Source organism: Salvia splendens, chromosome 2 (assembly GCF_004379255.2).
Source record: "Salvia splendens isolate huo1 chromosome 2, SspV2, whole genome shotgun sequence".
NCBI lineage: Eukaryota > Viridiplantae > Streptophyta > Magnoliopsida > Lamiales > Lamiaceae > Salvia > Salvia splendens.
Genome location: NC_056033.1, coordinates 40,345,005 through 40,362,376, shown reverse-complemented (window position 1 = coordinate 40,362,376; position 17,372 = coordinate 40,345,005). Strand labels below are relative to the sequence as shown.

Genomic DNA, 17,372 nt, shown 5'->3' with positions numbered 1-17,372 from the left:
ATCCTATGAATTTCAGTCCATTTTGGTTAGGGGTGAATATTTGAATTTCGACATAGATTTTTTTTAAAAATCTGAGTCGAATTACTTGAAAGTCTATTTTTAAAAAATGTGATCTGAAAGAAAATTGAATTCAAAAAATCGAAATAGAAATTTCTGGAAGAAGCTCCAAAAGAATCATGGTGAACAAAAATAAAACTTGAGTATTCATTATATGCATATGCGATAGCAAAATAGTGGGATAAGACAATAAATACCGGCCGTATAAAAATACGTATGACTCGAATTTTGGGGACTTTTAAGTTTTAAACATTGAGTATATGTAAATTATACTACAATTACATAGCTTGAAATGGAGGAGTGCAATTGCAAAATAAATTTAATTTAATTTCAATCTCATTAGTTAAAAATTCGACGAGCTCATTTGGCTTTCTAAACTAAATCAGCAATACTTCCTTCCAAACAAAAATTAAATATTTCATATAATTTGAAGTTTTCCGTAAGTTGAATTCCTTTGTAAAACATAAATTTAAAAATTCCAATAGTAAAGTATTTTAAAACTAGTAAATACATGATTAAATTTCTTTTTTAATAGATGGTATTAAATTAAGTAATTGTTAACTTTTGCAACTAATTAATGTTTTACATTCTTTTGCATTAATCAATACATTTAAATCAGATAATAGCCCACACAATTATAATCAACAAAAAAGAAAATGATAAAATTTTAAAAAAAATTATAAAGTTTGATCAAATTCTGATTTATTCTGCAATTTTAAAAATAAAATCAAATAACTATAAATTTGAATATGTTCTCATTATTTCTTAACAAAAAAATTAGATGAAATTATGTTTGATATAGAAGCCACGAGATCATGTGTAGACGTCACCGTCCATAAATTAAATGACATCATCTATTTATGAATAAAATGACATCATTAGTAATATATATTGAATCCCTTGAAAGAAAAAAACTCCATGATTCCAATAGTAAATTCTTTTTATATATATAAGTGATTAACACGTGGTCATTAAATTACATAATTGTCAAACTTTACAGCAACTCATTAATGTTCTACATTCATTTACATTTAATCAATGCACTCAAATCAGGTAATAGGTCCCATAACTACAATCTAAAAAATAAAGAAAATAACATATTATCAAAAATATCATGAAGTTCCATATCAAATTTGATATGTTTTGTAATCTTAAGAATCAGTCCAAAAACTATGAATTTTGAATTTATTTTTATTATTTCATCACAAAAAAATTTAGAAATAAATATAGTATCAGATATAAAAATTGAAAAATTCATATCTATCCATTAATAAAAACAACATTTCATTGAAAGCATATACTACTACTACCATATTGAATTCCATTGAAAAAGGGAAACTTTAAAATTCATAGTAAATTATACAGAAATGAGTAAATTTATTTTAAATAAGAGATAATTGATGTTCTACATTCTTCTACATTAATCAATACATTACACTTACTGTAGTTGCCCACACCACTATAATCAAAACATAAAGGAAATGGCAAATTGCCATCAATATAATAAAATTAGTTAATAGCCCACACCACTACAATCAGAAACAAAAAAATAGATACTCCCTTCCTTCGCTGTTAAGTGTCACGACTCACAAATTGACCCTATACAAGTTATAAGAAATGTGAAAAAAGTGGATGAAAAAGTTAACGAAATAGGAGTTCTATTTTTCATATTGGTTTTATAATAAAATGTGAGTGAGAATGAAATAGTAAAATATGAGGTCCATTACCAAAAATAGTAAAAATTAAATGTGACAGGTATTGACGAACCGTCAGAAAAAGAAACTACTACTTAATAGATAATGATGGAGGGATTAACAAATCACCGTAAAAAACACAAATTTTGATCAAATTTTAGTTCAATAAGTTATTTGACAATCAGTATGATATAGTGAATACTTTCACAAAAAGAAACTCGGAAATTTCTAATAATATACTTCATCCGTCTCATAGAAATAGATTATATTTTTTTTTTCGTTCAGTCCATAGAAATAGACTATATTTCCTTTTTCGCCCATCTCATAGAAATAGTTCGTATACATTTATAGTAACTTTTTTTCTTCTTCTCTTCTACGTTATCATTTATGGTCCCACCATCCACTACACAATTTCAACTACTTTTTCTCCTTTTCTCTTACTTTACCAATTACACATTAAAACTCGTGTCAATCCTAAATGGTCTATTTCTATTGGATGGAGGGAGTAATATAAAGATCTAGTAACAATCGTTAAATTTCATATAAGTGTTTAATGGTAGTACATTCTTTTGCGTATGATGAATACTCCATCCATCTCTTAAATTTTTTCACATTTTTTCATGTCTGTTGGTCCGATAATATTTATCATATTTTACTTTTTACCATATTTAGTAATGGATCCTATATTCCATTAACTCATATCAACTCAGATTTTATTATAAAAGTAAGACGCACTCTCCACTAATTTTTTTCGACTCACTTTCTATATTTCTTAAGATCCGTGTATGTCAAAATATGACAATATTTAAGGGACGAAAACATACTACTCCCTCCATCGTGAAAGTTTGTCCCTTTTTTTTTTATTTCCGTCCGTCCCACAAAATTTTTGTCTCATTTCACTTTTTACTATTTTTGTAGTGGACCTCATATTCTATTAAATCATTCATATTTACATTTTATTATAAAACTAATATATAAAAATAAGACTCATCGATTCGTATCGGAAGTAAGATAATATTTGGGGGACGGAGGGGGAGTACATTATATGAGAAGATAGGTTCATAGCTTCCACTACTAAAAATGTGGATGCACACGACACGCTACAATTCCACCTCCACTGTCAACTTCAACAACTTTGATACACAAAGATAAATAGCCATAAATAGAAATCAGTGAAGATTTAGGAGAAATGGTAGAGATGAAGTTTCTCGGAATGGATTTTACCTGCGCCTTGGAAAGCGGCGAATTTCCAGAAAGTGATTGTTTGCTTCCGTTGATATCAAAGTTAGTGGGTTACTTCCTCGTTGCCGCTTCCACCACCGTTAAACTCCCGCAAGTAAATAATTATCCCAATTTTACAATTAATGTTGTTCATTACCTTCCTATAATTAAGATTATTCATCCTTGGGAGTAATGCAGTCGAACAAATTCAGATAATTAATGAGTTTGTTGATGAGTTTCTCATAAAGCTTTTTTATGGAAATTGAATGTTTGATTTGACCTACATATCCTAGGCGCTGTGTAAGTTAATTTGTGGATTTTACTTTTCAGATGATGAAAATTGTACAAAACAGTAGTGTGAAGGGGCTTAGTGTTGCGGCTTTTGAACTTGATGTTGTTGGCTACACTATTGCTCTGGCATACTGTCTTCACAAAGGCCTTCCCTTTTCAGCTTATGGAGAGCTTGCATTCTTATTGATTCAATGTATATGAAAACAAAACCAAGAAATCTATTACTTGTTGGAACACAGATTCTTATATTCATCCCTTTTATTTTGCAGCTATAATTCTTGTTGCAATCATCTATTACTTTTCTCATCCTCTGGGAACTAAGACATGGATCAGAGGCTTATTGTATCCTTTCAGTGTTCCACTCTACTGAAATTTCCATTCCACGAATTACCACATGCATAATCATGTATACTACTAGCATTTTATTTTTCTGGCTAATGTAATTGTTATTTTGGCTCGAAAATATGATCTCCTCAGCAATTAGCAGATACTGTGCAATAGCTCCAATGGTGTTGGCTGGTAAAATCGATCCTATGCTTTTCGAAGCTCTATATGTAAGTCCCCTTTGTCTCTCTGTTTTGTTTTTCCTGATAATTTCTTTACATGTATTCATCCTACTCCGGTTGTTAGTCATTTCAAACAAATGTAACAGGCTTGTCAGCATGTGATCTTCTTCTGTGCTCGAGTTCCACAAATTTGGGCAAATTTCAAGGTATATTATTGGTTCTTTGAGCTGCTCTGCAAGTAGAGCTGCCACTTAAATGCTTATTATGTTAACATTATATCGAGCAGAATAAGAGCACCGGGGAGCTTAGCCTTTTGACATCGCTAATGAATTTTGCTGGATCTATGGGTAAGTTGATTTCGATGTCGTTTTTGACATAGCAGATTTGACAAAGTTGGTAGACTTATACTATAACTTTTGATGCTTGGCAGTGAGAGTCTTTACCAGTATGCAGGAAAAGGCGCCAATGAGCGGTACCCATACAACCTCACTCGTTCTTTATCAAGTCGTTTTCCGATTGTTTTTGCTGATTACCATTTATGACGCAAACTAGTGTTTATGTTATCATTTCTTGTTTCAACATCAAACGATTAAATCCACACATTTTGCATCTGTCTTTAACTAGTTCCCTTTTCATCCCTTTTTCAGTGGTTCTGGGCTCGATGAAGAGCATTGTCATGAACGCTACGATCTTATCGCAGATAGTTGTGTACCAGAAACCAGCTGCAATGAAAGAGAAGAAATCTGACTAGGGAATGATCAACATCTCCACTAGTCTGAATTAAGAGGCCTCTCTGTTTTCAGGCAAGTTGATCGGAGTCGTCACGTAGCCATCACCTCAAGAAGAGGGTAATGCATGATATATAAGGGATGTAATCAAATAATAACGGAAATATCAACATATATGTATATATCAGTGAACTGACTCTTCCAATACACATAAAATATCAACAAACTCATTTGAATGTATCAATAAAAAGATCATCTTTGTCTACCTATTCCTAGTTAATATAGAAATCGCAACCAAGTTAATTCACATCAGTATAATTGAAATTGACATACATTTTGACGATTCGTCCAAGATAACTTCCTTTCTCTTCTTCCCTGACATCATTTGGTTGTCTAATACAAGAAAAAAGATATACTTATTGTGTTCCGTTGATATCATTTCTGTTAGTACGTTCCTCTTTTTGAATAAAAAAATTAATCATCATTATTAGTACAAGAGTATTTTTTATTTCTTCATTAATACTCCAATTATCAGATTTTAAGATTAATTATATATCGCCTAATAAGTACTCCGTATGACATATTAACTGTGACGGGGTAATATATTTTGAAACTGATTTCTTTCAAAACTGAATAGTTTGATATGTGTAGTATATTAAAATTCAGGATATTAAAAATTGTGAATTCTCTTATTGAGAATAAATTGACACGAGATCATTAAATTATGACTAATTTTTTCATATAAAAACTAAACGACAATGATGGTATTATCTTTGAAATTTTCCATTGAAAACGAATATTTAAATCTATATAATTTCTTAAATCAAACATAGCAGTACTTTTTAATAACCCTTTTTAAGTTTAACTAACCATCATTGTCAATTTTTTATTTAAAACAATGCAAATGTAATTCACACTTCACCGGCGCCGCTAATTGGAATGCTGTTTTCTTCAATTTTCCTGCCAAACCACAGCCGCCACCGCGCCGCCGCTCTTGTTCCGAAACTCCGCTTCTCTGCTACGGCAGCTCATCGCTGCGTCTCCTTACCCGAGGACGATCTCATCCAACCGCAGAGCATAGCACCCTCCTCCCCCTCAGATCCAAACCCCACCGCGCAACTTCTCTCCGATTTCCTCTCCGATGGAAGGCACTCCGACGTGCTCTCCATCCTCCGCCGCACCCCGCCCTCTCGCTACCTCGTCTTCTACTGGAACAACCTTATCAAGCGGAGCGTATCCTTGCAAAACCACAGAGATGTCCTCCACCTGTTTGATGAAATGCGGCGCCTCCTATGGAAGCCCGACGGCCATACATATCCTTATGTTCTCAAATCGTGCGGGGACCTGACGTCGCTGGCAGCGGGGATGTCTATCCACGCGCTCGCGCTCGTCTCTGGCTTCACTAACTGCAATGTGTTTGTGGATAACGCCGCGGTTGCTATGTATGGCCGTTGTGGCGCGTTTGACAAAGCGCGCCAGTTGTTCGATGAAATGCTTGAGGCTGGCGTGTTCGACACAGTCTCGTGGAATTCGATTATATCTGTGTATGTACAGTTTGGCGACAGTAGGAATGCTTTGCGGATGTTTAAAGAGATGGTTTCGAGAGGTGATATAGCGTTGCGGGCGGATGCAGTTAGCTTGGTGAATATTTTGCCTGCTTGTGCTTCTCTTAGATCGCAGAGGAGAGGGGCGGAGGTTCATGCTTACTCTGTAAGGAGAGGTTTGATCGATGATGTCTTTGTGGGTAATGCTCTTATGGATATGTATGCAAAGTGTGGTCTAATAGATGATGCGAAGAATTTGTTTGAAAGGATGGAGGTCAAGGATGTGGTATCCTGGAACGCGCTGGTGACAGGGTACTCTCAGATCGGGAAATTTGAGGATGCTTTAGGGTTGTTCGATAGAATGAGGGAGAAAAATATTGAATTGAATGTGGTGGCGTGGAGTGCTGTGATTGCAGGATACGCACAGAGAGGTCTTGGTAACGAAGCTATTGATATATTCAAGCAGATGATTGTCTCAGGATCACAGCCAAACGCTGTTACCCTCGTCTCAGTTTTATCTGGCTGTGCAGCGTCAGGTGCATCGAATCCTGGTAAAGAGACGCACTGCTATGCGATTAAGCAGGTATTAAATTTGGGGGGCAATGACTCAGGGGATGATATGATGGTTATCAATGGTTTGATTGACATGTATGCGAAGTGCAAGAACTTGAAAGTGGCTCATGCCCTGTTTGATTCTATTGAGATGAAAAATAGGAGTGTGGTGACTTGGACGGCCTTGATTGGAGGGTATGCTCAACATGGGGAAGCCGGTGATGCCTTAGGGCTTTTTGCTGAAATGCTAAGTGAGGGATGCAGAATGATGCCAAATGGCTTCACTATATCTTGTGCACTTGTAGCCTGTGCTCGTGTGGGTGCACTGAGGCTTGGTAGGGAAATCCATGCCTATGCACTCCGCAATAGATATGGGGACGCTATGATATTTATCTCGAATTGCCTGATAGATATGTATGTCAAATCTGGTGATGTTGATGCAGCTCGAGCTGTGTTTGATAATATGAGCCAGAAAAATGCAGTCTCTTGGACATCCATTATGACGGGATATGGAATGCATGGTCGTGGTGAGGAGGCAGTCCAAGTTTTCGAGAAGATGAGGGCTACCGGTCTTCCAATTGATGGAGTGACTTTTGTGGTATTACTTTATTCATGTAGCCATTCTGGGATTGTTGACCAGGGTATTAGTTACTTCAATCACATGAAGGATTTTGGAGTAGTTCCTGAAGCTGAGCACTATGCTTGCATGGTTGATCTGTTAGGCCGTGCTGGCCGACTGGATGATGCTATGAAGCTCATTAGGGATATGCCGATGCAAGCAAACCCGATTGTTTGGGTGTCATTACTTAGTTCTTGCAGGCTTCATGGAAATGTGGAAATTGGGGAACATGCAGTTAATCAGTTATTAGAGTTAAAATTTGAAGTGGATGGCTTGTACACGCTTCTCTCAAACATATACGCCAGTGCTAAGCAGTGGAAGGATGTTGCAAGGATTCGACTGTTGATGAAACGGGCAGGAATCAGGAAGAGGCCTGGTTGTAGTTGGGTACAAGGAAGAAACGGGACAGCAACCTTTTATGTAGGGGACAAAACTCATCCAATGACTAAAGAGATATATGATCTCCTTTATGATCTGATTTATCGTGCTAAAATCATGGGCTATGTTCCAGAGACTAGCTTTGCGCTTCATGATGTAGATGATGAGGAGAAAGGCGATAATCTAGTTGAACACAGTGAGAAATTGGCACTTGCTTATGGCATTCTGACTACAACCCCTGGGATGCCTATAAGGATTATGAAGAACTTGCGTGTCTGTGGTGATTGTCACACAGCCATCAGTTACATATCAAGAATAATTGAACACGAAGTTATACTCAGGGACTCAAGCCGTTTCCACCATTTCAAGAATGGATCCTGTTCCTGCAAAGGATATTGGTGAATGGAGATTTCTATCTCAATGATTCGTGGGGGCAGAGTCATCCGTACACCATGTCAGCTATATCTGGATGAATGTCATTGAGGTATCAAGATACATTAAGTTTTTTCCTTTCTTTCTTTGTTAGTTTTAATTTTTAGATGAATTGATCTGTAAATTTTGTTGAGTATATTGATCCATGCTATTGTCATCCAGTTGTTTTTTTGTAGGGTCCAAATGATGTCTGTTTGCAACAAAAAGGGGTTGATCAATTAGAACTCTACTTTATAGTATAGCTTAGAAACTACAGAAGTTGACATAAAATTAGGAGACGAGAGACTTTCACTTGAGTTTAATGATTGAAACGCAATGCATAGGTTATAATAATCTAAGAGCTTCCTATGTCACCATCCTTTCGCTTTTTCTTGACACACATGCTCTTATATTTCTTCCGTATCTCTAATGCCCACAATTAACTGTTGCATGTTTGGGTGAAAAGAAAAAAAAAAAAACTGTTGCATGTTTGACCCTTAAATGCAACTTGACAATCCTCATCGTTTGCCTGTGGCATGAAGCTTGAGTTCTTTATGACTTTCTAGACAATCCCTGGTTGGAAGAACTTGATTTCTTACAGCATAATGCTTGCATACACAGAATATGCTTTTTGCAATTTGTTTTCATGAAATAGGGTCAACAAGTCCTAGTAATCCAGTTTCATTGGTAAATACGTAAGAGGATATGTCATTTTCATCATTCGTTCTTTTTCCTTGTGTGCAGATACGCTCGGCTACCCTAAAGCTGGTGGAGAGAATCTGAAGTCCATCATGTATCAATAGCTAAGGTGCTGGTTTTATTTATTGTCAATTATTATTACTCCTACCATTTTGTTCTTTTCTAGCCTTCAATGTCGTCTTGGCAAGCGACTTCATGATACCAGATGTCTAAAGCCTTTGATTTTAGGTTTGTACGGTCATCTCCTTCTTCTATAAGTTCGCCATAGAGATATGGGCCGTGCAGGGAGAAGTCCGAAGAGAAAGCACACAAGCTGGCAGGAAAACTCTCACCCTAGATAAAAAGGCCTTCAGATTGATTCTGAGATTACTGAGGAAAGGTGCTGTTAAAAAATTAAAGGTATATTTCGTTTTAATTTCTAACTGTTTGAAAACTGCATTTCATGAATGATCTGCTATAGAGAAGTTTCTAGATTACTTATTTATTCACTTTGAAATTTGTAATTTCCAAGGTCTAGTGTTTCTGGTAATTTTTTTATTTTTCGAGAAAAATTAAAATATACCTGTACAACTTTTTCATTCAAATTTAGAATTTGTAGCCTGTTGCAACGTAAAGGATTGATATGCAGCTTTTTTAATTGCCTCTACAATGGGAAAACTCAATTAAATCTTTACTAACTCTATTTACTTTTCATGTTAACAACAGCCTGTTGATATTTGAGATGCAGAATTTTACAAAGATATTTCATATTTTAATGTATATTGATTTAATATTTTGAATATGAATCTTTCTACAGATGATAGTCTTGAAAATTGTGGTACATGTACGTATATTGATCGTTTACATTTATTATTTTTATGTGCCATGCAACTGCAAAATGTCAGTAGATAAAAAGAGATTAATGCCCATTCTGCAATGTGTTTAGATTTGGCGACACAAAATTTGTTGAGATATTATACTATAGAAGTATATCCAAAATATAAAGGGTTAATAGCCAATTAAATCACGAATTTTGGTCAAATTCTGGTCGGGCTCACGAAGTTTAAAATTGGAATATTAAATCATGGAGTTTCAATTTTTCTCAATTATCCAATATATATATATACAAAATGTACTCTTTAAAGTATTCAAAATGACGTGTTTTATGAAAATTAAAAACGTATCATTTTGAATATAATTTAAAGACAACATTTTGTACATCGATGGAATAATTGAGAAAAATTGAAACTTCGTGATTTAATATTCCAATTTGAAACTTCGTGAGACAGACCACAATTTGATCAAACTTCGTGATTTAATTGGCTATTAACCCAAATATAAAAGAAATAGTAATGTTACATTTTCGTCGGCATTCATTCATAGAGAAACGATGAGATTTGAATCCTAAGACCTCTCAGACACGTGGCGCAAAATATTCCGAACCATTATACTTTAGCCTAAACAAACAAGATATGGCTAAGTGCATAATTTGTTTTCATAAACAAAACATACCAAATCAACAACCAAAACTATAGCAAATAAACAACCACCAAGTTCTTAAAGTCAAATGCAGTAAGGGAATGCAAAGGCCTTTTTCCCCTTCCCTAATCAAATCGAATGAGCCATTGTTAATACTTCTCAAAAACACATCAATCCATGAACTTTGAAAATAACCAGTCACACAATCGAACGCATGGAGTTACCGGCATCAGCCCCTTCCGAAGCTGCTCCTCAATCTACCACCAAAGCTCGGCCACCTCTTGAATGTGCACATCACCAAGCCTCTCCTTGAGAAAGACCCTAGCCTCATCTTGAACGAAATGAACCTCCCGTTGCTGCTGCTGCTGCTGCTGCTTGATGCAATGCTAGGGTCTCCACTTCTCCCACCCAGTGGAGCATCAACATCAGCAGCATCAACAACTTCCTGCTCACTAATGCTTGCCTCTGGCAGTTCAGGCTCAACAGCATACAAATTCACGGAAAGAGAACCCCTGTTCGCCCTCAACCAATCCGCTCCCTCAGACGTCACCCCCTTACACTTCTTCACCTTCACCTTCACCAGATTAGGGCACCCCCCTGCCAACGCCTCCATGCCATGATCCGACATCGGACAGCTCTTGATGCACAGCTTCTTCAGTGCGAAGCATTTTGCAGCAATGCACGATATCTCCGTGTCTCCAACAGTTTTACTCCCACAAAGGGCTAATCTCTCCAAACTCTGACAATTCGTAGCCAGCTTCTCCAAGCTCAATCTTGTCGGATTCACACCAATCAAGACCAATTCTTGCAGATTAGGGCAGTTATTAGCCACAGCAATCAATCCATCATCATCTATCCTATTAGTCTTCCATCCGTCAATGTGGAGCTTCCTAAGCAACCTACATTTCTTCGCGACAGCCATAAGCCCTATGTTTGTGCATTCGGGTGTCTTCACCAAATGCAGCACCTCAAGATTAGCACATTTAGAGAGGGCAGAAAGCCCTAAATCACTAACCTGAATCCTCTCTAGATGAACCTCAATCAAAGTATCAACCCTATCAGCAATCAATTCTAACAATTTATCCCAATCTCCAGAGCATCTAAAAAGCTTCAAACTTCTCAAATTCTTAGCCCCAATCATCAAAGGGCCAAAACACTGCCCATTGTAAAGATTCTTCAAACAAATAATTTTCAAAGAATCAGCAGCTTTACCAGGCCCAATTGCTTCAGCTGCAGCAGTGTCAGTAATCCCTCGCAATCGCTTAACCGAGAGCTCCTCGAGCAATCTGCAATTCTCGATCAACGCATTCATCCCTTTAGCCCCAAAACTGGAAGACCCGCACGAGAATTTCTGCAGATTTCTGCAATTCGCGGCGAAAATCGACATCCCCTCGTCGGTGAGCTCGCGGCAGGCGCGGAGCTTCAGCCTCGTGAGGTTCCTGCACCTCTGCGAGATCAGAATCAGCGCCTCGTCGCCGATGCTGACGGATCTGCGGTCGCATTTGAGCGCGAGCTTCGTGACGGAATCGAAGCGGGCGAAGAGGCGAGGGATGGCGTCGGAGAGCTCCGCCACCGCCTTCAGCGAGAGGCGGTGGCGGCTCTGCCCCTCCACCGCGAGCCAGCGGCGGCACACCACCGACGCGCGCTTCCTGTCGCCGGCGGAGAGGGATTGAAATATGCACGCCAGGCATTCGTCGGGGAGACTCAGAGAGTAATCGATTTCGGTGGAATCGTCGGGATTTTCGGGGGGCGGCTCGGGTGGAAACGGTGGGATGGCGGCGGAGGATCTGGGCCTCGCGGAGGAGGCGGTTTGGCCCATCGGCAGCGGCGGGTAAAGGTGGGGTTTTTCCTCTGTGTGGTCTTCAACTATGTCAGTATTTTTGCTTTCTGGTTGAGGGAAATGGGGAATTTAATCGAGAATCAGAGTTGTTTGTAGAAAAAGATTTTATTTTTGTGCTAATTTTGTAATCAGTTGAGGCAATTAAGGTGGAGGAGTTGGCCATTTCCTTTGCCTTTTCATTTTGGGATCATTATCTTTCCACTTTATTGTAAATTCAAATATTTTTGTCTTTTCGTATATTCGTTGCAAAAATGTTTGTGTTTGATTCGGGATTGGTATTCCATTTCTTATCGTTTTCAAATTTAGTACTAGTATGTTTGAAATTTGAATAGTACGTTTTTACAACAAAATATTTTAGTAATTTTCAAAATATTTAGTAAGAGAATCGCCAAGAGTTAGGTCACAAATTGCTCACATAGACAATAATGGTATCTAGGAAATTAAATTTGTAAAGTCAGACATACGAAAAAATTAGGTTATTGTTGATGTTGAAAGGTATAGATAATGCACCGATTATCATTGAAAAAGAGATTGTTAAGGTGCCAAATTAATATTTATAGCAAAAATATCAAAAGAACGAATTATAGTATTTAGCTAGCGATATAATTAACTAAGAGAAGTTGTGGCATATCTTATCTCTTGTAATTGGAGTCCCTAATCACCACTTGCACACCGAAATATTCAATCTATTTGAAGTTTTGATGTTAGAGCATCTCCAAGGATAGAGATAAATGGAGAGGTAAACTAATATAACTACTATATTTACATTTGTTTTCATGAAAAATCATTCTCTAAGGGGAGAGGTATTTGAGAAGGTATTATACATTTTTCCTATTTTGAAGAGGTATCTTTACCTCTCCATCAATGGAGAGGTAAAATATTATAATTATCGTATTTGCCTTCTTTTTATGAAAAATCATTCTCCAAGGGGAAATATATTTGAGAATGTATTACACTTTATATTTTTTAATGCATTTTGTACTATTATTTTATTTTTAAAAAATAATTTACCTTTATATATACATTTTCCCTTTGAAATGTGTTACTTTTTAAAATGATATATTTCACTTTTTAAGAAGGTAAATACATAATATGCATTTTCTATATACCTTCTCCCTTGGAGAAGTTGTTAGAGATATCAACTACGTACAAAGTTTTGAAAAAATAAATAAAATGCGAAAGTTTCATATGAATCAAAAGATTGGGCATTTAAAGTTGTGTTTAGTTTCAAAATGACTGAAAATTTGAAATATAGTAATTTGCAATTGACTCTTTTATATATATAAAATAATAACTAAAAACTACATTAAAATACGTTATTATGTCATGAATTTAGCTAAAACAAATTGTTTTGAATATAACCAAGTTTGTCTACAGTAACGCTGTCACATTGATGTCATGGATAAGTTTAATCATGGAATTGTAAGGTAGGTCCACACTCCACATTCACCATGTGATTTCTCAACTATACTTCAACAAATTAAATTACATTAATTCTTCTTCTTTCATTTACTATTAATTTCACATATACTCTATATCTTATTTTCTCTTTAAATCTTACTCCATTTTGGTTCTTTAGTTTATTTGGGGGTGGAGGGGATGTGTGAACTTTCACAACTAATAAAGACATCTGATTAATATAGCAAAATAATTAATGGCTACATAGCCATTAACAATTTTTTTCACTGAATAAGAATGCATATTTGATTAAAGTTAGAAATTAAACAAATGCACATCAATACTTATCATCAACTGAAAATTACCATTGTCATAGTCACTATCCATTTAAATCAATTCGACAATTTTCATATGCGGTTTAAATCAATTCCTCAAAAATAAAAAGGTGTGGTTTTCTAGAAGAATAGTGAACCACGGTTGCTTCTGAAGGGGCAAGAGTTACAAGGATGAGTTAATTATATTTATATGTTGGTGTTTGGTTCATTAGATAAGATAATAGTGAAATATATATATAATAAGTTAAAATAAGATTTATCTAGAATTAAGTTAGTCATGAGGGTGGAGATGAGATAGTTAAACTAGTTCACTGCCTCTAATTTTATAGTACTATACAGAGGGTTCGGTTTCTGTTTTTTTTCCTATTATTCTACATTTCTACTATTAATTATATTATTGTAATGTTGATTTGATTAATTATGCGAATCGACTAGATTGTAGTGTGTGTTATTGCATTTGTTTTCTCGAGAAGAAAGATATTATTCGCTTTGATATACTATATTTTATAAGTTTCTTGTTATAATCTAGGAATATTCCGTGTAACATGATTTTTTAATAAGGGCAGTGTAATATTGATTGGTTGGTTGATTTGTTAAACAAATTACTACTACTTGTTTAGAACAAAAATAGCGAGTATCAGTTATGTACATATAAAACATAGTACTCCATAAAATTAATTAAGTTTGTAACATCAATGTGTGTGGATATTGGATTGATAACACGACATCGTATCAAGGAAAGGAAGCGTGTCATGTGCATTTGTTAGCGATCAATCATAGGTTTGAGAAGCGATCTATACTTTTTTTAATATATTATCCATAAAAAAGGAATTCATGAAGAATAATCATTATTTAATTAAATAAAGAAAAATCCCATTTTCACAATAATTCATTCCTCCTTTATATTATCAAAAAAGTACTATTAGTACTTATGCTTTTAACATGTAGATAAGGGAGAATTTTTTTTAATATGAATGAAATGTTCCGGCCAAAAGGAATGGGCGAGTAAAAAAAGTCTTCAATATACAAAAGACTAAGCACAAAACAAAAAATCATACATCACCTAAACAAGCACTATAAAAATTACTCCTTGCTAATTGTTCAACCTAGCTACCACCTAATCAACAAATCACTAAGTAGATAAGAACAAACTTTTATATATATTATCATACATAATTATTTATATTAAATGTATTTAAATTGAATAAAATATATGTATAACAAGCAACTGCGTCAGTCGATAAGAACAAACTTTTATGCATATTAATTGTCATATATAATTATTTATGTAGTATTAAATGTATTTAAATTGAAAAATATATAATTCGGTGTGACAAACACCATGAAATAAAGGGCACCAAGCAGAATCACTATTTAATACGTAGGCCATTACGTCGAAACCTTTAAGGTTGAAAATGTGAAAAGGAAAGCAATATCACAAAACTCACATGAAGTTATAAACATTGACCTAAATCCAATTCAATATTCTACTTATGTTGTGGACTTAATTGAATTTGCACAATTAAAGTTGGACTCTAATTATCTTACACTGAATTGTCCCCTAAAATCCATTCCAAATCTCAAATTTCATGGAATAAGTAATTAAAACCAAACCCTATTCATAAATTGAAATTTCCAGTCAAAATTTCCATTTCACACCTCCTTTTCCTGCATGCAGTCTATAAATAGTCCAACCTCTCCAACAACTACATCAAACTCTCATAGCTTACAAATTTTCAAATTAAAACTCAAGATTTTGTCTTAGTAATTGATGGCAAGAGGTGCCACATTTTTCATTAATCTTCTTTTTCTTCTTCTTCTCAGTTCTTATATTTTTAGTAACGAAGCGTGGATGATGCAACCTCATAGCTCTTTAGAAATGGAGATAATGAAGGTTTTGGATGATCTGTACGTAGAGGCCGTGAAGACCGGTGGCGGGCCGAGCCCCCGCGGCGAAGCCCATGCAACAACCAATAGAGCTCTGACTCTCGAGGGAATCAAGAAATCTGGTCCAAGCCCTGGCACAGGAAATTAATTAAACTAGTTCTAGTGAAAATGATTTAGTTTCTGCTTTTTCCCCTATAGTTCTACTCCCTATTAATTATAGTAATGTTGATTTGTTATTCTTTCGTTGGGAATATTGTAAATAAATAAATTATTTGTTTAAATATTTTACGTGTTCTTTTCTAAATACTCAGATTTTGGTGATATATAGATAAGTTTCTCACATGCTAAAGTAAATCTATAATTACATAAAAAATGAAGGAGTTGGGATTAAATATGAAAAGTTGAACAGCACTACTCTGTTTCGACCGAAAAAAATTGCTTGTGTTAAGAATCAATGGCTGCTCCGCCTCTTCTTCCGCTGTGCACCGATTCTACCGGAGGCAGCGGTGATAAATCGACCTTTATAGCTCAAGTTTTTCACTCTAATAGGTGCGCTCTCTCTCTCTATGAGTCTAGGTTAAATAGCTTCAATTTCTTCGCTATTTAATTTCAATTTCTCGCGGATTATTGATTGATTATGGATTTTGAACTTTAATGTGTTTGTTTTTAAGTCGATGAGCTTTTGTAGCAATTCTATGTATAATGTACTCTTGAAGGACTCTCGGTTTAATATTGAGTACTGAGAATGTTGTGTTACTTACCTACGTTTCTCGAAATTATAGTTGTTATGCAGCATGACTGATGGAGTACGCACTAAACAAGCCCAACAGCAGTAAAGCCCATCAGCCTAAAGCCCAAGAAAGAGTATCAGTTCGGCATGGCTAAAGAGTATCAGTCCGGCATGACTAAAGAGTATCAGTCCGGCATGACTAAAGAGTTCAGTTCGGCACAACCAAAGAGTTCGGCCCCAGCCTACAGCTCGGTAAAAGCCAACCAATCAAACTCTGCTCTCAGGTCGGCATCAAGCTCTACTCTCAGATCGGCAAAAGCTGCTCGGCAATAATTCAGCAGTTCGGTCTCAGTATTCGACCGAACTAGGAGATAGTGGACTCATGCAGGATTTCCACCTCCACTACACCCACGATCTATTTAGTGGTGTCAAGCAGTCATTAACTCATGCAGGATAGTGGACCCATGCAAGATCGCCACGATCTCCACGACATCCACTGCCTAGTAAATGGTGCTGCATGCCACGATCTTGGTTCAATGTATAAATAGAACTTAGATCAGATAGATAAGGTTAAGTTCTGTTAAGCTCTCTAGAGATAAAAGATCAAATAGCAAGTCTGTATTGTAAGCTGTAGCAAACAGATCAAGCAATACAACTCTGCCCTCTTTTCTTCCCGTGGACGTAGATTTACCTCAGTAAATCGAACCACGTAAAATCTCTGTGTCGTGATCTGTATTTTCCAGCATTCATCACCATCAGAAATTCGCGAAACCATCACTGGCGCCGTCTGTGGGAAACAGAGAACCAAATTTGTGATAAAGCGAATTTTTGACCCTTTTTCCACCCCAAAAAAATGCATACCAGATCACATACTACCCGTAATACCGTTCGTGATAACCGTGAGGAAGCTAGTCCAGCTCGCAGGTCTGAAAAACGGCCTCGGGAGACATCTACCTCCGGTTCTCACGAAGAAGGAACAAGCCACTCCAGGAGAGATCGCACCGAGTCTTCCCAGCAGCCCGAT

General features: G+C 36.0%; 3 protein-coding genes across 3 annotated transcripts; 2 read left to right on the top strand and 1 right to left on the bottom strand.

Moving 5' to 3' along the window:
* Positions 1 to 2,819: 2,819 nt before the first annotated feature.
* LOC121766490 (mannose-P-dolichol utilization defect 1 protein homolog 2-like) lies at positions 2,820 to 4,762 on the top strand. Its single transcript, XM_042162761.1, has 8 exons — positions 2,820 to 3,087; positions 3,303 to 3,456; positions 3,533 to 3,605; positions 3,751 to 3,817; positions 3,916 to 3,975; positions 4,056 to 4,116; positions 4,200 to 4,241; positions 4,417 to 4,762. Exons 1-8 carry the CDS (start codon positions 2,941 to 2,943, stop codon positions 4,518 to 4,520), a joined length of 708 nt encoding a protein of 235 aa, XP_042018695.1. The 5' UTR covers positions 2,820 to 2,940; the 3' UTR covers positions 4,521 to 4,762.
* A 644-nt stretch (positions 4,763 to 5,406) lies between these two features.
* Positions 5,407 to 9,196, top strand: LOC121792816 (pentatricopeptide repeat-containing protein At5g16860-like). The gene is made up of 3 exons (XM_042190921.1): positions 5,407 to 8,074; positions 8,746 to 8,809; positions 8,929 to 9,196. Exon 1 carries the CDS (start codon positions 5,437 to 5,439, stop codon positions 7,990 to 7,992), a length of 2,556 nt encoding a protein of 851 aa, XP_042046855.1. The 5' UTR covers positions 5,407 to 5,436; the 3' UTR covers positions 7,993 to 8,074; positions 8,746 to 8,809; positions 8,929 to 9,196.
* A 960-nt stretch (positions 9,197 to 10,156) lies between these two features.
* LOC121766476 (putative F-box/LRR-repeat protein 8) lies at positions 10,157 to 12,199 on the bottom strand. Its single transcript, XM_042162760.1, has one exon. The coding sequence runs from the start codon at positions 11,975 to 11,977 to the stop codon at positions 10,388 to 10,390; it is 1,590 nt and encodes a 529-aa protein (XP_042018694.1). The 5' UTR covers positions 11,978 to 12,199; the 3' UTR covers positions 10,157 to 10,387.
* Between the last annotated feature and the right edge of the window lie 5,173 nt (positions 12,200 to 17,372).